The sequence below is a fragment of the Azolla caroliniana genome, unplaced genomic scaffold (assembly GCF_043228905.1).
Source record: "Azolla caroliniana isolate FFs.n. ecotype wild unplaced genomic scaffold, voAzoCaro1.0.p SCAF_170, whole genome shotgun sequence".
Taxonomy (NCBI): domain Eukaryota; kingdom Viridiplantae; phylum Streptophyta; class Polypodiopsida; order Salviniales; family Salviniaceae; genus Azolla; species Azolla caroliniana.
Window position 1 is genome coordinate 1 of NW_028230605.1, and position 23,519 is coordinate 23,519.

General features: G+C 37.7%; 4 protein-coding genes across 7 annotated transcripts; 1 reads left to right on the forward strand and 3 right to left on the reverse strand.

Annotated features, from left to right (window-relative positions):
* Positions 1–1,040: 1,040 nt before the first annotated feature.
* On the reverse strand, positions 1,041–8,323 carry LOC147848932 (uncharacterized). Of its 3 annotated transcripts, XM_087337943.1 has the most exons (16): positions 7,920–8,323; positions 7,406–7,595; positions 7,165–7,237; positions 7,004–7,069; positions 6,691–6,904; positions 6,470–6,551; positions 6,303–6,375; positions 6,101–6,211; positions 5,735–5,932; positions 5,389–5,639; positions 4,764–5,285; positions 3,599–3,988; positions 3,356–3,457; positions 1,694–2,083; positions 1,424–1,549; positions 1,041–1,314 (listed from the first exon to the last, which is right to left on the reverse strand). In XM_087337943.1, exons 1-16 carry the CDS (start codon positions 8,068–8,070, stop codon positions 1,257–1,259), a joined length of 2,997 nt encoding a protein of 998 aa, XP_087194069.1. In that variant the 5' UTR covers positions 8,071–8,323; the 3' UTR covers positions 1,041–1,256. The 3 variants fall into 3 exon arrangements, with proteins under 3 accessions (XP_087194069.1, XP_087194070.1, XP_087194071.1); XM_087337944.1 differs by lacking the exon at positions 3,356–3,457 and having other exon boundaries at positions 1,694–1,772; positions 3,660–3,988; positions 7,920–8,322; XM_087337945.1 differs by lacking the exons at positions 1,694–2,083; positions 3,356–3,457 and having other exon boundaries at positions 7,920–8,321.
* A 5,529-nt stretch (positions 8,324–13,852) lies between these two features.
* Positions 13,853–14,709, reverse strand: LOC147848933 (uncharacterized). The gene has a single exon (XM_087337939.1). It carries the CDS (start codon positions 14,656–14,658, stop codon positions 14,212–14,214), a length of 447 nt encoding a protein of 148 aa, XP_087194065.1. The 5' UTR covers positions 14,659–14,709; the 3' UTR covers positions 13,853–14,211.
* Positions 14,710–17,294: 2,585 nt separating this feature from the next.
* Positions 17,295–18,166, reverse strand: LOC147848934 (uncharacterized). The gene has a single exon (XM_087337942.1). It carries the CDS (start codon positions 18,064–18,066, stop codon positions 17,611–17,613), a length of 456 nt encoding a protein of 151 aa, XP_087194068.1. The 5' UTR covers positions 18,067–18,166; the 3' UTR covers positions 17,295–17,610.
* Positions 18,167–20,638: 2,472 nt separating this feature from the next.
* LOC147848935 (pentatricopeptide repeat-containing protein At3g09040, mitochondrial-like) lies at positions 20,639–23,064 on the forward strand. 2 transcript variants are annotated; one of them, XM_087337936.1, is made up of 2 exons: positions 20,639–20,743; positions 20,843–23,064. In XM_087337936.1, exon 2 carries the CDS (start codon positions 20,857–20,859, stop codon positions 23,059–23,061), a length of 2,205 nt encoding a protein of 734 aa, XP_087194062.1. In that variant the 5' UTR covers positions 20,639–20,743; positions 20,843–20,856; the 3' UTR covers positions 23,062–23,064. The 2 variants fall into 2 exon arrangements, with proteins under 2 accessions (XP_087194062.1, XP_087194063.1); XM_087337937.1 differs by having other exon boundaries at positions 20,646–21,056; positions 21,127–23,064.
* Positions 23,065–23,519: the final 455 nt, after the last annotated feature.

Genomic DNA, 23,519 nt, shown 5'->3' on the forward strand with positions numbered 1-23,519 from the left:
AGTCGAAAAAGCCAATCCCAACACGCGCACATTTAATGTTGACAATTCGTTCAAGTCCTATTTCATCAACGGAGAGAGAAGATCTTTCTCCGTCCATTTCTTGGGTTGACGAGATGTATCCAAGTCTTTGTTTTCCGATGCTTTCACAATTACGAGTAATTATGTGCTTGTCTCATACTATGGACAATTGAGGCAGTAATAGTCATCCACTTGATTGAAACGTGTTAGATAATTGTTAGGACCAAGGAAATTTGATGTTGGACAAATAGTTTTCTTGCAAACTAACAACACCAATTGTTATTGCAGTGATTACGATACTCATCAAAGATCTAGGCTTGCCCATTATCCCTTAGAGGAAATACATCCTAAAGTACAAAGTGAAAGCAACACCTTTATACATCATATCATAGACTCCAACGAATCAAAATTCGCAAATGATTGCCATGATAGTCTACTTGGTAAAGCTCAAAATTTGCTATATTTATTTCATGGGTCCAACTCTCTAAAACCGGATTCAATGTAGGGAAAAACTATGGTCGATAACGTATTGGCCGGGGTGGGAAACAAAAGGAATCACCAAACAAAAAGGCGACGATTTGTAACCCAAAGCTCTTAATGGATCCGTAGGTAGGTTCTCTCGTATATGTTCTATTTATTGTCCGATGGATGAGACCATAGAAATTCGAAGGACATGTCTAGGATCCCACATTTTGTACGTTATGAATGTTCTCCTTTTTTTCAGATTCACACATCATCAGGTTATGAATGATATATGACATGAATTTGATTACACACAGATATTTTGATTGCTGGATTGATTACCTGCAGCAAATTTGATTTTGATTGATCAGAATACCGAAATCGAGGGACTAAACACAAATATATGGTGCTGATTTTTGTTGCATTTGCAATCAATTTTGTGCAGCCTTCGCAGCCCGAAGGTGGAGCTAGTTATTGATCTCCAAATACCAATTTGTTAACGAAAATCCACATAAGAAAACAGACAGTGAAGCTTGCGAAGAATGTTGAGACAAATGGTATACAATCTTCAGATAGCATCATGCTTATTGCAAGAACACCGATAGATTAAATCAGACACTCTTCATTCAGCACAGCACAAGCCTAGAATAGAAGAGGAAGAATTTAGGGTTTTACATGTCAAACAATAGGTGTCTTCCTATGACTCATTTGCCATGGCACACCTTAGAGCAGAGCCTACAAAACACTCATCTCATGTCATGATAATTGTAATCACCTTAAGATGACAAACACTTTGAAGGGGTAGGAGGTATGGGTGGCTTCAGATCAGGAAATCTGCAAAACAAAATAAGAGTTCTCATTGCTTTCTATCAACAATATTGTTGCTACATTAGCTATACAATACAGGAGAAAAACAAGAAAGGCTTCAAATCCTGAAACTTACCCTGCATAGGGAGACAGAGGAGTAGATGATGATGAGCTTGGCAGTGCTTCCACTACCATTTTTTCAAGCTCTTGCTTGGCAGGTGGAGAAGATCTTGGTGAACTTGGGGGCTTGAGATCGGGAAACCTAAGCACAACCATTTCAAAAAAGTTGGGAATTTCTTAATCGCTCTTCAATGGAAAACAAGAAGAAAAAAGAGCGTGTAAACGTGAATTGACAATCTTCCTTTCTGCAATCTAAAAATAATTGTTTTCTGTGGATTCTACGTACTGCGTGTAAGGTGAAAGAGGCCTTGAACATGATAGAAGTATATCAGTCACATTTTCCGAAGGTGAAGGTGCAGGTGAAGGTGCGTCTTCTTCTTTTTCTTCCTCAAGAGGTTTAGGTTTCTGCCAAGGCCAAACAAAAGAAGTTGCTGCCATTGCCTTTGCCAGCGCTTCTTCTTCCCTCGCTGCAACCTCTTTTATCAACAATTTCCTTGCTTCTAGGTCTTCTATTGATCCTGGTATGCTCTCCTTATCTTCCTTGGTGTTCTTAACTGGTGATATGGATTCATCCTTCTGTTCAGTTTGTTCTATGTCTTTTGGCTCATACACCTGTTCACTTTTTGATGCAGGGGGGCTTGGTGTTGGAGGACGGGGTGGCTTCAATCCAGGAAACCTGTGTAAGAGTAATTTTCTTTCAGTAAACGTCTTCGGAAACCATTCCAAAAATCATTAACTGAATGAGAGAATTTAGATGGATGAGACATGGAAATGAAACTCTTATAATCTACCTTTATTTTTCATAATGTAGATGTGTGTAGATGAAGATTTTAGTCTTAATCACACAGAAACAGAGTGTACTAGAGGTGTTGAGGATAAAATTGCGGACTCCCATAAAAAAGGTAGAGTTGAATGATAATGAAACTTTATACATGTCAATCTAGGATTTGAAAACTTTATGGCCCTGCCGGCTCCCATAAAAAAGATAGAGCTCAAGTATGATGATTTTGATCTAGATGTGACTCTGATTGCAAGGTATGTTCTCTGAATGACTGAGAATGTCTATGGTTCAAATCCGTATATCCCTAATGACATACGTTACCATTCTAATGTTAAATCTATAACAATAAGTATCTACCTATGGAGTTAGAGATAGTTCTAACTTATAGAGTTTTTGTTCGTGCTACATGTTATCTTACAAAGAAGTCTGGCTAAATGAAGATTACAAACACCCGGATTAGCCATTCTTAGACAAGATTTCTATGTAGTTGTGGAAGATGGATTAAATCATGGATATGCAAAATCAGGGGCAGTTATCAGTAACTAATATACAGGTGTCTGGTTTATGGCTCTTCATCCTAATATGGTATGCAGAATGCGATGTGGTGCATTGGAATTTGAACATTGAAGTGGAGGAAATAAAGAGAGGATGTAAAGGTGTTGACGATTTGGTAGAGCTGGAATATTAGAATCCTTTATGACAATGATTTCTTGGACGATACACAGAAAGGATACTATCCCACGAGATTATGGCATTAGAGGCTTCTCTTTGCCACAAATAGTTCAAATTAGGTTATTGAGACAGTTGGCATTTGTATTATGGTCATTAGAGTGTGGGAATTTGTTTTGGCTTTCATGAGTATGCAAAGTGGTGCTCAGGATGCCTCGCCAATTGACAGTAGTACATTACATATAAAAACAGGACATGGACTGGACTGGAAGGCTTCCACCACATCAAAAAAATGCTCAATATGATGACATGGGCATGTATTCTAACATGAGATGCTCTTTGAAGGGGGTGGAGGTGTGGGTGCGTTTGGATTAGGAATCTGCAATGGAAAGAAATAGTTTTCATTGCTTTCATTGCTTTCTATCAGTAACAATGTAGACATGAGCTATATACAATCCATGAGAAAAATAAATAAATTCTGTAAGGATTAAAACATACCCTGCATATGGAGACAGAGAAGTAGATGATGATAATCTTGGCAGTGCTTCCACTACCTGTACAGCTGGAGATGGTGAACTTGGTGGCTTGAGATCTGGAAACCTAGGAACAACCATTTCAAACAGGCTGAGAATTCTTAATTGCTCTTCAATGGAAAAAAAGAAGGCCAAGTTACATAGACATGCATTGACAATCTTCTTTTCCAGCTATGTAAAAAAATTGTTTTCCGAGGATAATGCATACTGTGTGTAAGGTGAAAGAGGCCTTGACCAGGATGGAAGTATATCAGTCACATTTTCCGAAGGTGAAGCTGACGGCGAAGGTGCAACTTCTTCTTTTTCTTCCTCAAGAGGTTTAGGTTTCTGCCAAGGCCAAACAAACGAAGTTGCTTCCAGTGCCTTTGCCAACGCTTCTTCTTCCCTTGTTGCAATCTCTTGTGTCAACAATTTCCTTGCTTCTATGTCTTCTATTGATCCTGTTATGATCTCCTTATCTTCCTTGGTGTTCTTAACTGGTGATATGGATTCATCCTTCTGTTCAGTTTGTTCTATGACTTTTGGCTCAGTCACCTGTTCACTTTTTGATGCAGGGGGGCTTGGTGTTGGAGGACGGGGTGGCTTCAGTCCAGGAAACCTGTGTAAGAGTAATTTTCTTTCAGTAAACATCTTGGGAAACCGATTGAGAGAATTCATTTGATTTAACAGGGAATTCATTCTTTCAGTAAACATCTTGAAAATCATTAACCGAATGAGAAAATTTTGATGGATGAGACATGAAAATGAAATTCTGATTTTTCATAATGAGGATATATGTAGATGAAGAATTTAATCTAAAACATGTAGAAAGAGAGTACTAGAGGTATAGAGGATGACATTGCAGACTCCCGTAATAACGGTAGAGCTGAAACTCTTTGCATGTCAATCTAGGATCTGAAAACTTTATGTCCTTGCGGGCTCCCATTAAAATGGTAGAGCTCAATAATAATGATTGTGATTTAGAAGTGACTTCGATTGCAAGGTATGCCCTTAATAGAATTTTTCTTCGCACTACAAGTTACTATACAAACAAGCCAGGAAAATTGAAGATTATACAATGCTAAACTCTCACCATTTCTGCCAGGTTTTTTTCTTGCTTGCAATTCGTCTCCTGTATGGCTTGAGCCCAGGCAACTTACATGCATCATGCAAGAATATGATGAATATGAATATGTATACATCAACAAATCTAAGATGGATTCCTTGGTTTATTTTGAACAAATTGTATTGCATACTATCTTTTGCGAACATAAACGACAGAACACTTGGCATCTCAAAGAAGAATACTATCATTTCAAACCTATTCAGAGAAATCATTAATACCTATTATTCAAGTCAATATAAATGATTTAGACGCATGAAGTAGAGATTACCCAATATATGGTGATAGTACTGCATAAGCTTGCTTCTTTGTTTGGTTATCTTTATCTACCTTAGCAGCTTCTGCTGCCTTTTCTGCTGTGAGTGTAGCCTTCTTCTCCACTTCCTCATCTTTCTTTTTCTGATCTGCTGCTTTTTGCTCTTCTTCCTCCCTCTTAGCATTTTGCTCCTTCAAATCCCTTGCTTCAATTTCTGATTTATCTAGTTCTTCCTTTTTCCCAGTTTCCAGCCTAGCAAGTTTCGCTGCATCTTGCTTCTTTGTTTCCTCTGCTTGTTTCTTCTCTACAATCTTTGCCACTGCTAGTTTTTCAACTTGTTCCTCAGTTTCGATTGCTGATGGTTGTGAATCATTTGATCCACCGTCATCAGCAACGGTTTCAGTGCCTAGTGTTGGCAGCTTGAAGAAGGAGAATATATTTTTAGATTCTTCTTTCAACTCTTTACTACTTGAAACATTTTGCAGACTTTCAATTTTCACTGATTCCAGTATCTTTCGCTTTTCCTCGTCTGAAAGTCTGCATTGAGAGGCAATGAAAGTAATATTGTGACCAAACAATCTTATGGGTGCATGCATGACGCATAAATATGAATGGGAAATATTAGCCTTAATGAACTCACACATTGCCTTTTCTAGCTGCTGCTAGAATGGCCGCCTCAAGAGCCTTAGCTTGCTTTGCAGCCAAAGCAGCAGCTTCTGCCTTTGCTCGGATATCTGCTGCTTTATCTTCCAATTCAGCTTTCTCTGCAAGTGCAGCTTTTGCCTCATTCTCCCTTTCTTTTGCGGCTTCAATCTCAACCTCATATCTTTCCCGTAATGCCTTCAACTCAAGCTTTTCATCTTCATTCACATTGTTCAGCCTCTTACTTTCCTGAATTACAAATTAGGAAGCATTTTTTATCCTCATTCATGTGTGTGATGTTTTTGACATAGGAACATCTAAATGAGTGACAATTTAATTTTTACCTCTTTTCTATTTCTGGATATGGTGGGACGAGGCTTTTTGCTTTGAGAAATTGGAACTGTTTGTGCACCATAAGTTGGAATTTCTTCTAGTAACTCTCTGATGGGTCTCAATGGAGCTGTTGTCTCAGCAACGACTTCAACAATCTTGTCTCTTGAGATATCTGGATTCTCAACAATGCTTGCTATAAGCTCAGCCACCTGATTCAATTATCAATGTGAGCGTGAGTATGAGAAACATTAATTCTGATTTGTTTATGCTTGCTAAGCGCAGCCACATGATTCAATTATCAATTGGAGCATGAGCATGAGGAACATTAATTCTGATTTGTTTTTTGTCATCGTGGTTTGGAGTTCAAAGTCAAGAACCTGTAGATTAGATACTTGACCACCAAACAGCTTATCAGCCTCTGCAAGAGTGAGGTTGTGAGTCTCTTTATATGAATCAGTGGGTCGCTCCATGCCACCTGGCCGAACAATCTGGATGTACAATTTTGGTATTTTGAGTTGAGATTTCAAGGTATGTGTACAATGTTGATTGAGAGAGCACATTACAATGCAGATTACTCACTGTGTATGGAAGTCCACTTTCAACCAGAGCCTTTTCAGCCTTGGCTTTCCATAGAAGAACTCCCCAAAAAAGGCTGCGCCACAAATCAGTTTTTCAATGGGTTAAAAACACCAGATATTTATTGAGTGAAATTGAACATTTTGGGTTAAAGTTCAAAATGGACTAACTTCAACACCGCTGCTGGAAAGCCAAATTTTTGGGTTCCCAAAGAAGTCAATAGCACAAAATGATTTACTTCAGCTGCAGAAGCTGTACAAAGAAAACTTGTAGACCTTAAAAAGGAATTAGAATACACATGTGAAGGATATGTTAAGACAATAAAAGCCAACAAAATAAATGAATCCTAATTCGACATGCGTTATAGGGGAAAATCATGTTTCATGATTACCAGCATTTATCAAGTTCTCTGTAGCTTTGTAGTCAATACGGTAAGGACCGGTAACATCAAGTATCTCTTTCTCACTTGCACCAATACAACACACTACAACACCAGCATTTCCTAAAGCAGGTGCAATGCTTTCAACCACCTCCAAATCACATTCCACTAAATCCAACTGTGGCTTCACAGATTTGGGCTTAAGAAAAGCAAAAAGCTTTGCTGGCTGCATTTATATTACAGCATGGAATGGTATTGATTTTACGCTTCCATTGAAATAAATTTTCTGCAAAGATTCAAAATACATCGAATAAGACAAAATTACCGAAAAGAGAGTGAAAGAGTTTGTTTCTTCTGGTTGTGCTTCTATAGTGGTGTTCTCCAAAACATCCTAAATAAAAGACAGAGATGAGGTTATTTGCAAATGGCCTGTTTATGTTCAAGTGAAGTACTGGAGTGTTTTAAAAATTTGGAGTGCATACTAACCTGAAACAAAGCCTCAGCTTTCTCTACATTCCTTGCACTTGCACGGACTTGGAAGCCTAACTTCAGGAGTTCTCTGAATGAGATGTGAATTGTTGATCAAAACCACTTTGTTGTGCTAGTAAGACATGCCCAAAAACAAATATTTTTCTAGTGATATAGTATTTTATATTACTGATGGGAAAACCTCAATGCCGGTGAAAAGTCACAAAATAATATCAACATTCCTACATACCTCACTTACCTTACAGTTCTTGAGCCAACCTTTCCAGTCGCTCCTGCCACAAAGACTATTTTGTTGTCTTTTGGAGGCTGGCTTGTGACTTTCAACTTGTTAGTTCCTGGGAACTTAACAAACTTCTTTATTGGCCCCTCAGGTTGTGCTTCTGATTCATCTTCTTCCTCTGCAACCTTCAATGCATCTCTTGCAAAAACTACATGATCCAAGTCATGCTGTTCCTTTAATATGCATACACATACACATACACATTCACACATGCATACGTTACACACATTCGCATATGCATACACACATGTACATGTACACGTACGCCTATAGCTATAGATATACCTATACCTATACCTATACCTATACCTATACCTGGCGTGGTAGAAAGACCAAGTGAAATTATAGTGTGTATCTTTATACATATAGAAATGCAAATGCATGTACTTGAATAAACATAAACATAGACATTGTGTAATGACATCCCAAGTGCGTAAATGTGTGAATTGGGATGACATTTTGTTTTATCTACCTCTTGTTTGTGGTTGAAATGCCCAGTGTAATCTAGATCGTCTCCGGAGATGAATCCTTTTCCTTCCCAATGGGTGGTTAGTATGTGTGAATGTGGTCCATGGCTGGCCAAGTGAATATAACAACTGCCCATGATTCATCACAGTTTCCATTATGTGCGCCAATGATGCTATGATCTATACTGTGGAGCTGAGAATGTTCAAATATAAAGAGGTAATAAGATGAATGTAGAGATGAAATCTGAGAGAATCATCATATCCGGTGTTAGCTAAGCCCTGTGCTGAAATGAGGTCGGATGATCCACCATAGCCAGATTGAGCTCGGATATTAAAATATCCAATCGGTGATCAAAATGAGGGCCAACTTCGGTTTGTGTTATCCTATCCATATCCATTGTTGCTCTCTGTTTTTTATTTTATGTATATTATTAACTTATTTCCATTACCAGGCTTTTGAGCAAAAGATAAACAATATTGATTTTTCTTTGATGTCAAGAGGCCTCTCCTTTTTGGATGGAGGATAAGGGTTCAATGCCTTCCTTTCCTGTTACTATCATTAATCTTCTTCTTCTTCTTGAGGGTCCGCCATGCCACACGGCCCTTCAACCACTTACAATTACTAGATATGAGGATATGGTCGTTGTGCCCGCCTTTGTCGGGGCCGGTTGGATCATACCAAAACTAAGGCTTTGATATGTATACCACTCGTATACTTTTGTGCATGCACGCGACATCATTAAGTTACATGTAGTCCCAACAAAATCATTAGCTTAAATACTCATGAGACTTGTAATCCCCAAATCTAGAAACCCACAAAGTCTTGTCCATGATCATATGTTTTGGCCTCTCTTTGCCTCAATAGTTTAATAATCATTTTTCAATTGTGATTAATTAGTTCAATAGATGCATTGATGATTTGATCCTTACATTGTTAGGATGACTATGACAAACGTGGCATTGCTAGCCCATAGCCTAGAATAACATATGACATTCTCACTTGATGGTTAGAGATAATGAGTCAAGTTCCCTTCATTTGTAAAATTACAAATTTAGACCCCACGGTGCCAAGTGATTCATTGACTTGTGTGATACAATTTTGGCTTTGTCCTACGACGTGTTTGGCTGCAACTAGCTCTTGAGCATTGACGTGTTGTCTTTATGTAAATGCGGACACATGTTTTATTAATCATGCCATGTGGGTATAATATGTTGCTCTAAAATGATTGTTAATTATCGCTGTCAAGATTGAAGTGTGCCATGTGGGCATAATATGTTGCTCTAAAATTATTGTTAATTATCACTATCAAGATTCAAGTGTGCCATGTGGACATAATATGTTGCTCTAAAATGATTGTTAATTATCATTGTCGAGATTGAATTGATTGAATTGTAAGAAGATGGTGCGTGACAATATGAGGAAGGTCACGATGACCCTAAGTTGACATACCTCGCGCGCTTTTTGATAGGCCAAAAAGAGCCATAGTTGCATAGTATTGAATATTGCACATGTTACAATGCCCAACTCTTCATAATATTGAGCAATTGAGAAGTAGGAAGCCATATATACATATGGAAATGATTGAGATTGAAGGTCCCACTTCATGATGATGTAGATCTCTTTGAAGTAGAAGAGCTACATACATTTTTTATAACCAAAATGAAGTTGCATTTTGTGTAGATCCTAAAATCAACCAATATTTACTTATATACAAGTACATTTAATCATATCTCTAGGTTTGCCCATGTAAGTAAATAGCAAGACATTGTGGGGGTGGTGCGTTGCCTCTTATTTGCGAATGTTTTTTTTTTTTTTTCCAAAAAAGAATATACTCCATTAGTTAAAATATACACAAACTCGATCCCTTTCTCGGGTAGGCCGTGCCAAGACTATCCTATCCTACATAAGAGATCTCGTTGATTTATCTTACACTTTCACATATGTCTCTAACCATCCTTTCATACACTTCACCTACATTCACTATCCCACATGCCATGTCTTTCACGCCCCTCGTTCAACGAATGGGAGGGGGAAAACCATCTGGGTACTTCATACTTCCATAGTATATCCATTCCATTTGTTGCGGCCATCGGTGTAGTACGCCATCACTTTCGAAAATTCAGCCTCATTAGTTCAGCAGCATCATCAATACCATCAATCCGCACATATTGAGCTCTAAGTGTAGTTATTAATGTGTGTCAGATTAGCTTAATCGATTCAGCTGGAGGGTGTTTGTGTGCTGAAAATACCCTGGTACACCTTGTTGTCCATATACACCATATAGTAATGGGGGCAAGCAACATCCAAAAATCTCCAAGTTTTTGATTCTGTGCACAAGATGTAGGTACCCTGTTGTCAGTGATCAACCGAACAATGCCATTCTCTCCTCTATACTGAGCATCGCATGTTCTATCGTACAGAGGGTGAACGAACTAGAGGCAAGGCAAAGCAAACGTAGTGTCCTTCCCCATATAGCCACTGCCTCGCGACATTCCCATAGACAATGGGAAATTCTTTCTATCTGTCCACATGCAATACATCTAGGGTCTACATTGGGGCCTTTACCCCACATCCCTACCGACAAGGCTCTATGTGCAATAAGCCATAAGCACATCATTATCTTGCAGTCATATTTGTCATGCCATATCATTTTCCAAAATTTATCTAGTCTCATTTCACTAATGCCCTCCTGTATCCAAAATTTCTTTGCCGCAATCTTGTCGTGTTCTTGTTCTAGAATAATTTGCCTCCCAATCTTCGTGTTATACCTGAAAATTTGAACAAGCTTTTCCCCATCAGTTTGTCCTTGAGTTCTCCAAAAATACATCGTTGGGTCCCATGATAGTAGATCCAAATGCCCTTCTATAGGCCAACACACCGTCGCCAGTGTGATCTCCCTTGGCTTAGGGTCAATAATCATATTCTTGCCATTTTTTGCGATTGGCCTAATCGGCCTTTCTCTTTGAAAGGTTGTTGCTCAACTCTTACCATTCCGTGCTCTAGTTTGTAGTAGCATACCTCATTTGATTCTACTTTCATTCCCTTAATGCCAATTAAACAATTTTCAATATCTATAAGACCTGTCCACGCAATTTCAGAGGTTGTTACTTCTTCCTTTTCCAAAGTATTCCTGTAGCATGCAATGACATATGTAATTCTCTTGAGCATGCCTTTACCCCTGCTTATTCTCCATATTCTAGCCTTTTGAGTGCCCACCTCATTGGACAAAAACCTCTCCCATTCCACTAATGCATTCCCTTGGGCATTGATTAACTCAGCCCATTTGAAACCGGTTTTTTGTCCTATCATCAGCCCATCCACATCTCTAATCAATGGGTTCCACACAATTGGCATGTACATCCGCCCATATGCATCATTTCTCCACCTACATGTGATCCCCTTTCTGATTTCTTGCCATGCTTTCATAATTCCAATAGCACAAAGACTCTGCATACTTCCCCAATATTTGGGTCTCATTTTTGGCACAAAGCCCCAAAATGGGTTGCTTGGCCAACGTCCACCTTGTCTTGGCAACCACATCTTCCATCTACGTCGCCATAGAACTTTCCAAGGTGCCTCAAGAGGTTGTAGGCTCCTGACCACTAGTTTGCCTAGCAATGCCTTCGTTTGCACCACGGATCTATCAATCCCACCCCCCTTGCACTTTTCCTTTTTATAAGCGTGGTCCAAGCAACCTTTGCACAAGCTTGTTTTTCCTATGTGCCCCCCCATAAGAAATTTCTGATAATCCTTTTTATCAATTTCATCAACTTGGGCACGATTATCCAGCATGCAGCAGATAGTGGCCATTAGATGAATTATGTTTTGATGAATATTTTTATTTGCGAATGTTTTGATGAATTATGTTCGCACATATAAACCTTAGTACTAATAATGTTTTTTATTTTGTATCATGACCATTATATTTTATAAGAGAATGCCACAATAAAACCTTGAGTTATTTTTAGTAAAGACAAAGGCATTGCCTACAATGTACGTGTGATGCATTATTTCCTATATTTTGTCTACTGTACTGATGAATTATGAAGTTCGAGAGCTTATAGTTACAACAATGGTTATGATAAGTTTTCATGCTATTCACCCACTCGATGAAAAATGAAGCCTAGAAAAGGAACAATAGTTCTCAAAATAGTAAATTTAGCCTTTGCAATAAGTACCTTTCAAACTCAAAGCTCTTATAACTTGTTGAAGTTATTATGCTAGTCCAACACGTTGGAGGTCTCCACTTCGAGAGGCTCAAAGTTGCACACCAACTCTTGCATTAAATCATACCTATTTGGTATTTGTAACTTTATATAACTCAGTTCATAATGAATAGATAAACTTTAACTATCCATGTTTGTAAAATATAATAGCTCATCATAAATTTGATATGAAAATCTTCAACAACTTTCAAAGTGGTTCAACACCATTTCACCAAGATTTCCAATGTTTTGTACAAGAAGTAGACATGAATGATGAAGAGGCCTTGTCAATCACCTCAAAGAATTATTGTATTTGCTAAAATTCTTTTGTGAATAGGTATTCTTTTAGGAGTACATATAATGAGGATATCTTCCTAGCAACTTTGCCTATAGCTCTCGATGAGTGAATAAATAAATAAATAAATTTGTTTTATTCATACTTCATCAATTTTGCAATGATTCCTATAGCCAAGTGGGAAAGCTTGATGAAAGAGACCTTTGTAGTTACTTTGGTGATAAAATGATGTGTTATGCTAACAATTTGGTCTTATTGTGTATTTATGGAACCCCTTTCCGTTGAACTCTTATGTTGAGTTTATTGATTTAGATAATTCTCTATTTTCTTGTAGAAATATGGGTTAGGCTCCTCTACCTTAATTATTTTTGCCGCCATTATCTTTAAGAGACAATGTTATTGTTCTAAACCCTTTTATAAATGTCAACCTCAATTTTGGAATGCCATTTGTTTTAGAGAAAATTGTTAATATCCCTAATCTACAAACTTTACAACCACACAATGAGACTGATCTTATGATGTTCCAAACCAATAAGGCTTTACCTATCTTCGATCATGTTAGTAAACCAAGTTTGTTGATTTTACTCAAATCCTCAGAACAATCCCTTTATTGATGAATTATGCAAAAGCATAAGAAAACAATGATATATACACAAGATCTTAGCCTTTCTTTTGAACTTGATACCAACTCTTGTTCATCGAATAGAGCTTCTTTAGAGTCTTTTGGGAAGGTTGGCTAGAAAAAAATAACGAAAAGGAAATATTGGAAGCTAAATAACACTTTGTTGAAAATATTAAAGACAAACAACATCAGAGAAACTAGAAAAAAGATTTACATTTGGTTGAAGGATTGTATAATTGAGATTTTCACATTATGTGTTGTACACATTATTCTTACTCAAACACTTCCAATTTAGGACCACTTATCACATTTATGACATGGATCCTTGACATATCCTCAAAAAGACATAAACAATAAATTGTTGTTGCAAGGCAAAGAGTGTGATTCCTACATAAACACTTAACGTAAAGCTAATTACATATCACAAACGTATTTAAATGCAAACATTAACAGCATGTGTCCTTCACGTATGGTCAAATGTCGGTTCTTATTAAACACATGTGCTACCATAAACTCATCATGGGCATAGTAAAGGAAATATTGAAGCCCTTACGTGAATATGTTGACACAAACGAAGACGAATACATTATTAGTCACCATCTTGAAAATGTTGATCAATAGATATAATCTCTAAAAATACACAACATGTTGTTTGAGTATTATTAGGCTCCCTTAAAAAGAGGAAACATCGACGCACATTCTGCATCCGTTGTAGCTTGAGTTACCATCTTGCCAACATATACTGATCAGTGATGATACCATGACACATACATGTCACAACACTTATTTTTACAAAAGCTCTCACAAACTACACATTGAGAAACGAAAATGGATATTTGTAGTGATAAATGAAAGATATTGCTTACTATGCAATACAAATATGGTGGAGAATGAATAACCTTTTGTAACCAAATTCACGTAATCAAGGATATTAAGTGTAGGTTTCTCTAAAGTTAAGAGAGTTTTTCAGAGAGGTTTAATAAACAAAATACATTTCGAGTTGTTCTAAATATGCCTTCAAACTTATGGGGCATTCCAATTTGGGGAGAAAGTTTGCTTAGCATAAACATGATGCAATCAAGGCACACTACAATTAATATGTATATACTTGAGAAATTAAATGATGAATGCACATATTTTTATCACGAAGAACATGATCAATAGTCAATCATGTTCACTCCCCCCTAGCAAAAGCTTTTGTGGGGAAGGTCTTTGTGATGCCACCATAGCTCCTAAACTTGAGCCGCTCCCCATCGTCCAAGACCAAGACATCACTAACGGGTGCCCACAAGAAGAGCTCCTTCGCTTTCACACCCGAGAGCCCATGAAGACGATGATGTGCGACACGCACATGTATCTCAGTGTCAAAGCTCACCATGCGTCCAATGCGACGGAAGTAATGTTGGGTCTTCTCCTTTTGTCGTATCCACAATATGCCTGACTCCTTGTTGAAGCTACAATCAAGCACATCCTCCATCGCTAGGAGGCCGCCAGGAAGGCCCATCGATTCGAGAAGATCAACAGCATTGTCGAATGAGAAATCATGACTATAGTCTTTGCCCATAAATGTTTTGGGTTTAAGTTCTCCTCCAAGCTCAAACTCACATTCCTCTAGAGCCATTCTTTCTTCCTCTAAATATATGTATCGGTAGATGTTTACTAAACAAGAGTAGGCACATGGTATTTATACCCATGAACACTTAAGGGTCGTTTTCACATTAGTAACCAAGAGTGGGTATGTGGTGGTTGGAACAATAATTATTACTTGTCATTATACCCGTAGCCAAAACATATCTTCATACTGACCTCATAAAATGACACTCATTTTTGTCCTAAAACGCGTTCATATAGTATTCAAGGAAACTTTTTCTTTCTCGGATTGATCTCATTTTCCATGGATGCAATAATACATAACATGTGCTATATTTCTCTCAAATAAGGTTCCCTTTATAAATGTTTGGGCCTATCAATTTTCAAATGACAAATTCCACCTTAAGCAAGGTGGGTTCTACCGTTATTCCTACACATGCTTGCAATTGATCAATGATAATATTGACGTATCAATCACCATATAATCATGTATTACATATTGTATGTGGTTGCATTCACAAGGCAGTCTAGTTCTTATTTGCAAATTTGCATTGATGGAAGGGAAGAAATCATGAATGCATCACAACGTTCTATAGTAAATTGTGAAATAAATAGGCCATGCTCTTCAAATCCTTGGCTATAGAACGGAGTCGGACAGACCATTCATGTTTGAGGAAGATTTAGTACTTTGTGAATGCAAAAGCAAACCTCACTGAATGATTGGATCATTTATTTGTGACTCACATAAAATAATTTATATCATAATTAATAAAGAATTAGGTTTACAATATAAAACAACAAAAATTTAAAAATTAAACATATCATCAAATTCATAAATTCTATAAAATCAACATGACGATAAGACAATTAACAAGTTCTAATAAAGAAAATTAAGTAACTTAAGTCTAAATCACACGTTTCTCATAAAACACACATGAAAACAAGACGAAGAAAAAATAGTAAAATAGAATGACCTTAAACATTTAAATAAATCGAAAACATTTTCAGTCCAAATGTTGAAGAAAAGAACTATAACCTTACACATAAAATGATTGAAAAAGAACAACAAATTAGAAAAGATAAAAAAATTCAACACAAATAAAGTAACTTTATGCATAAAAAATTACACATAAACAAAAGGATATCCATTACATGTATATACCTATTAAGTGTACATTATAAATAAACATAGATATAACGAGAACAAAAGAGATCAGTTAGATGAAATAACCTTATAAAAACTCATAACAATAAGCAATCAATCAATTTTCTATTATTTATGGTCCAAACACTAAGGCGACCATTTTATCTAGATCTTTTTGTTGTGCATTTGCAAGTAAAGTTTCCCAAACAACACTATCTTGGTTCTTAGCATGAGAAAAGCATTCTTGCTTTACCATGACCAAACTTGCATAGTTTTGAGGTCTCTTTAGCTCCACAATCCTCCATTTCCATCTTTGATAACACGTGAGGTGCATAGATTTATTGTGTAGAGTTCCTAAAGAGATACTCATCAAGTATCGATTATCAATGTACAACCTTGTAAATTTGTTGATTGCTTGAATTTGTGTATGCAAATGAACAAGCATGAGGTGTATGAAGAGATACACGAAATATCATTGATGATCTTACATTAGTACGTTATGAAGACGCTCTTACATGAGCTAATCAATTGCAAACAATTTGTTCTTTCGACCATGATTTAGGACACTACATTAGCTTTACAAATTGAACCATGTTTAACAACAAATTTTGGGCTTCATTAGCGAAGAGGTTTGTACACTCAACTTTGTTTATTGATGATTCTCACGTGTCATAATACTATACTTTGACTTTCTAGAAGCAACAACTTGTTGAATGTAACTTCTCCCAATGACCCTACCCTCATCCCATAAAACTTATTTTATTATGTAAATAAAATTTGAACTAGACTTCATTATGAGAACTTACCAAGATTAAAAATTCCCATAAATTTATGATGATGATTAGAATGATATGTGAAAACATGAAAACAGACCAATCCCATAAAACAGTGACCTTTTAAACCTACTTCTTACTATGCTCAATGATGGATTTGGTGATGGTTAATGTTAGGATCAGTTGAGAGAAGGGCGAACAAGAGTATTGAGAAACAAGAGGTATACTCATAAAAGTGTAAATGTATGCAGATCAACATGTTTTCACTTAGCAACACTTTAGTATGCAAACAAAGAAAATCAATATGTCTTTGATTATCAATCGATGCATATCAGTCCTCCCTTATAATTCCACATTTCTGATGCTTGCAATGCCAAAACATTGACAAGGAAAAAACAGTAACAACAATATTCAAGGGAATTTTTCAAGATATAGTGAAGAGGAGCTCCAAATCAACCTGAGCATGGGGGTCACCACACTCTGTCTCAGCCCAATTCTTCTTGAGATGACCCTTGTTGAAGCTTCAGTGCATGGTGGAACTAACCTATACAAACATACACATGCCTTTGATCTTTGTATTTTGAATGCAACCGAAACTTTTTTGCCTTTGTTATCTCCTTCATGGTGCAGATAGATATATGGATGCAGATGCTACATGTTAAGGAAAGCCCATGATAAAAGATTATCGAGAGATATGTCAGCCAACACTTCAAACATGTTGATCATTAACAGATGTTCATGATACTTGAATGATCTCGATATAAACTTACATTATGCAATGCATTGTTACATAGCCTTGAGAAAAGGTCAATTCTGTAAAACTACAATACCTTATAGCAAATGTTTGAATTTAATTCAAGAAACCACATACACCTACATTTCAAGTCGGGATGTCTGACAACTTCCCAGTGTTTTTATCTCCCATAACAAGGGCAATATTATATGTCCTTCTTAATGCAACCACACATCGAGCATTCTTCTTTATCCTCCTCCTTGATGTTCTAACACCAGATCTAACATTTTCATATTCATTTAGCAAGCATGCTAATGTGCATATAAAGCTACTTCACTCACCCCTAGCAAATGCATCTGCACAGAAGGTTCTCAAAATACCACCATAGGTTCGAAACTTGATCTTATCTTCGATAGCCGACACATCGAAAATAGGCGTCCAAACAAGGAACTCCTTGGCTTTCACACCTGAGATGGAGTGGAGGCGGTGGTCCCCAATTTGGGCACGTATCTCAGTGTCATAACTGACCATGCGGCCGATGCGACGGAAGTAATGTTGGGTCTTCTTCTTCTGGCGTATCCACATTGCGCCCAATGCCTTGTCGAAGCCGCAATCGATGACATTCTCGAGGGGGAGGAGACCACCAGGGAGGCCCATGGCTTCCAGAAGATCTGCAGCGTTCCTGAAGCAAAGATCGTGGCCGTCCATGGAGATGGGCCCTGCTGGAACGTCCCCTATGCTCCTCCATTTCAAGCTCTTGGCCTGCCCTTCACCATCTCCTCCTGCCATGGCTATCTATGAGCAGTGGCTTTCCCTTCCCTTTCCTTTTTCTCTTCCTCTTCCTCTTGGGAAGCAATATGTACAAGATAACAAACCTTATCAAACTCCTCTGTTTCCTCTGCACACACACAGAAACAAATATAGGTATGTATATACACATATACATACATATACATACTGTTATACATATATATACATATGAATTGTGTTGGTCTCATGTGGTGGTTACACACTCTTCTAAAACACAAGATTCCCATGTTGTTCGCATAGCTCCGCTCTCGTGGGTTCTTGACTGAGGCCACATTCCGGTACATCCTCGTGGATCAGTTCTCTGCTCGATTTCCCCTTTCATGAGTCCTCCAGTTCTATGATACTCCTAGTCATGGGGTTCTTGACTTTCCTTTCACTCATCGGTTTCTCGAACCTCATATTACCAGCTTGCGACTCTCAAGAGATGTTCGAAACTACTTTCACAAGCTACAACATCGCTCTCGTCTCTCTCCTGCTTTCTTGAGTCTAGTCTCCCTTTTTGGCAGTAAATCGTGGTTCCTTCATTCTCTCATAAGAGCTTCTCCACTTGGTCTTTTAGAGATTCTTGTCTCTTCATCATTGGTTGCTTGTGGGCTATCAAGCCTCGTTTGAACCCTAAGACTGTCTCTTTTGGGTGGGTCGCCTGATGGGCTTTTTTCTCTATAAATAATCTTTTTTGGTTCCTCATCCCTCATGTGAATAGCAAAATCAACTCCTTTACATCATGCACCCACAATTAAAGGGAAACTCCCCAAAGTGAACATATTCAATGTGACACCTCAAAGACGAATGCGTCATTTCATAAGTAATCATAAAGTTTATAACAAATAGTTTATCTATGCCATATCATATTGTTGAGACAAAAAGAAGTGAGCCTCTTCGTATGGATTTATTTTATGTAAATATCATCACAACTTTAGGAAGAAAGCTTGATTGAAATGAAAAGAAACACCCAACAATACTTGTGTGTGGTATTGCTTGTGATGAATTACATAATATAAAGTAAAGTTGTTTGCGATAAATTTATGTTTACCAAACTAATAAAACTTTGGACCTTATGAAAATCATTGACTCATTTCAATAAAGTTCTTTTGTCTAATATACATGTTTTTTCTTATCCATATGCCCAATGCACATGGATTATAAGATACTTAATCAATTCTCATTTAAGTTCCATCTGTACGATACTCAATTCTCCATATTTTGAATCTTATTATGTGATCGAACACAAAAAATAAACTCAAGGTGTAAATGGATGTGGGGTGTCACACTAACGAGAATATGTAGGTATGCATGTGGTAGGTTTAATGAGTTGGTGTAAAGGTAAATCAATAAGTGCCAACTTTTGGGAAAGAGTTAACCATGGTTAAACATAAAAGACGGCGAGTTATTGATATCGAAGTACAGCCAAGGGACAACTCAACTCTAGTCATTAACAAAAGGGAGAGCCTTATTCTTGTGACCAATGCTGTAAATTTGGAATGACATCAATATTGAGTTATAACTACAAATGTAAATAAATATGACAGAGACTCGTGAGTCACGATCAAATCAGATGCGCAAGCGATTACTGACATAATTTCATAACATGATCTTGAACTATTGTTTCCTTAGCGGTTGTATGCATTTACAATCACCAACCTTCATTGTGCACACGTACTTTACTTGCACTTGTTGTGTGATTAGAGTGAAAGATAGAGGATAGTAAATGTATGTTTTTGTTGAGGTTGCATACATAGGGGTGACTGCATGATGCATGAAGATGGTAAATGGTCCTAACTAGTTGTTGTAGAATTCAATGCATGATGTACCATCATTCCCTTATTCATGAGTTACTCTATCTTCTCCATTAGTTATAATAATATTAGAAGTATGTATGTTGCTCTCTTCCATTGGGGCCGAAATAGGTGGATTCACAACATAACACTATTTTTACTTCTATGTCATCATTATGAAGCACCTGGTTGTTGAGTGTACCCCTAGCTTGTAAAGCATTACTTGAGTCTAAGGATCAAAGTACCGTGGTGACAAATTTTTGAAAAGCATTAATTGTTTCAAAAATTTTGCTAGCAACCAATTCGGGAAGTAAAATGTTAGTATGCAAACAAGCTAGACTAATAAAGAGAAACTAGAAAACGATGAGTCTTGACGTTTTTTTTCCAACGGGAAATGGTTTATCTTAATGTGGCACTTAAATCGATCATGGGAGGCTCAATTTGTTCATATCGCTATTTCTGGCAAGGTCAACATCCGACACATCAAGTTCTTAGTTGTGGTGCCACATGACATCACTAGGCCTAATAAATCATATGTTTAATGCAACCACATATCGAAACTCTGGTGTCTTGGTGTAATGGCAATTACGATAGGAACCATAAGCCATGGAAGACAACTCAATGCCATGAATTGCCGGTAGATAAACTCTAGTGTGGCCACATTGGCCTACGGAGACAAAGGAAAACGTGAGGGGCATTTACAGAGAAAAAAAGAAACTCAGGGGCATTTTAGAGTTTTTGTTCCACAGAAAACCAGAGCACCAGAGTTTTTAGTGCAAGTCTTGACAAAGCTTTCTAATGTAGCCCTTCAACTTCAATTGCATCATAGAGATAATAAGCTCTGAGCTGTTGGATTATAAAGATTTCGGTCGATATCTCAAGTGGGGTCCTGCAACACATGATGGTTATCTTCTCTGTTGCTGCATCAAGAATATAACAAAAAACATTACATTCACCATATTATATTGCTTTTTTGCCAGATGTACAACATCAAATGTGGAGCATTAGAAGAACATTTTCCGCATTCAGAGATGATAATGTCTCATTTGTTTACTTGCTTTCTTTGACAACATGCTCACATGATGTTATGTCGATCCATGCGTACATAATGCAAAATGATTTGAAGACTGATGTTCGCATAGGGACTGCCCTCATCAATATGTATGGAAAATATGGTCATCCGGAGGATGCAAGGTGGGTGTTTGAAGAAATGCCGGAACGTGATGTGGTTACCTGGAATGTAATGATGCGTGTTTTCTCTCAGCTTGGGTTAGAGAAAGAGGTCTTCAATTTATTCCATCAAATGCAGAATAATTGTGTGAAGCCAACCCGGGTCAGCTTCATTAGTATCATTGATATATGTGGGCATGCAACATTGCCAGAAAGAGGGCATCTCGTGCATGTATGTATCATAGATAGTGACTGTCACCTTGATATGGTAGTTAACAATGCTTTGGTTAATATGTATGTAAAATCAAATGCATTAGAGGATGCACATAGGGTGTTTGTGATGATGATCCATCATAATGTGATTTCGTGGACGACGCTGATCTTAGGTTATGCTAAGTGTGGAAAAGGCAATGAGGCAATGCAACTTTTCTCCCAGATGCAAGAGAAAGGAATCAATCCCGATGCAGTGACATTCATCACTATTCTTGAGGCGTGTTCGAAGCACAAATTGCAAATTCATGGAATGATTTTGCATTCCTTGATTATAATGAATGGGCTTCACTCGGAATTACATATTGGAAACTCTATCATTCATATGTATGCTAAATGTGGTAGTATGAAAGATGCAATTCGAGTTTTTGACAGTATGCGTGAGAAAGATGTTGTGACATGGACTGCAGTCATTGCAGCATATAGTTATGAAGGTCAAGGATATGAAGCTCTTAAGAGTTTCAAAAACATGAAGCAACAAGGAATGGACCCGAACAAAATCACATTTGTTTGTGTGCTAGATGCATGTACAAGCTATGGGTCATTGATAGAAGGTATGCAAATCCATGTTCATATTTTGGCATCTCCGGTTCTAAAGGATGTGGACATCGGAAGTTCTCTGATTAATATGTATGGCAAATGTGGTAAGTTGCAGCATTCATTGGATTTGTTTACCAGAATGCTGGAGCAAAATGTTATATCTTGGACTGCTATGATTACGGTGTACTCTTCTCATGGGCATGTAGAGGAAGGTGTGCAGATTTTTCACCAGATGTTCCAGGAAGGGATGATTCCAAATGAGGTAACATATGTTTCCATTTTTGGTGCCTGCAGAAAGGAGGCCACATTTTCCCTGGGCAAACAATTACATTCCTGCATTGTGAATGGTGACCATGAGAGGGACGTTAATGTTCAGAATGCCCTCATCAGTATGTATGGGAATAGTGGTAGCATACATAATGCAGAGACAGTTTTCCGAGGTATGACTGAACGTAATATAGTCTCTTGGACTTCCATGATGGGTGTTTATGTAGAGAATGGTGAAGGTGTTAAGGCTTTGGCATTCTATGAGTTGATGCAAAGGGAAGCAATACAACCTGATAGGACCATGTTCCTTTGCGTGTTGGATGCATGCACATTGTGCTTAGATTTAGGTCGAGGTGAACAAGAGCTTCATGGATTTCTAGAGTGTGGCTCTGAGATTGATTCAGTTACTGGAACAGCTCTGATTAACTTCTATGGAAAATGTGGACGACTGGATGATGCTAAAACGATGTTCTACAAATTACCTGATCGAGGTCTGGTGTCATGGACTGTGATAATTGCAGTCTGTGCACAACATGGTGAATGTCTAGTAGTGTTTAGGTTGTTTCATCAAATGCAACAACTTGGCATTTACCCAGATGATTTGACCTTCATATGTATGCTCTATGCTTGTAGCCACGCTGGTCTAATAGATGAAGGCCAGTATCTCTTCCTTTGTATGGTTCATGGGCACAATATTACACCATCCATAGACCATTATGTATGCATTGTCGATCTCCTTGGAAGGGCAGGCTGTCTGGATGAGGCCAACATATTGATGAATAATTTATCATTGCAACCTACAAGTGAGTTGTTGATGGCTTTTCTTGGAGCATGTAGGTACAAAGGTGATGTAGAACATGGGGAGAACTATGCAAACAAGATGTTCGGGATAGATCCAACAAATGCTGCACCGTATGTGATTCTCTCAAACATTTATTCCTGTTGGAGCTGATGCAGAATCTATAGGTTCAGCCTCTGAGGCATTGCACCTATAGGTTCTGAGTCATTGCACCTGAGGCTATGATCATGTTGAGAAGAACCTTGGGAGCTTAAATAAAAGGATGTCCAAGTTGGTACTAAGGGTATATTCTAAGGTTGAGCACATTGTGATATTGCATCAAATTGGAGAGACTAGAATAGATATCCCTAAAACTTCAACGTTTTGGGATGTATGGGTAGACCAATTTGGTGAACCTTGCAGTTAAAGCCCATAAGCGTGATGACCTTTGGAGAAGTTTTTTCTTCCAATATACAGAACAATGTGGGTGCTGATTTTACCCCTTCTATGCTTAACGGTCAGTTGGCATATAGTTTTATTATAAAAGAATCAGTACCTTGATTTCGTTAATCCTAGTTGTTGACATATGGATCAAAGTTTGATTGCCTTGGAATGAATCATAGGTTAACTTC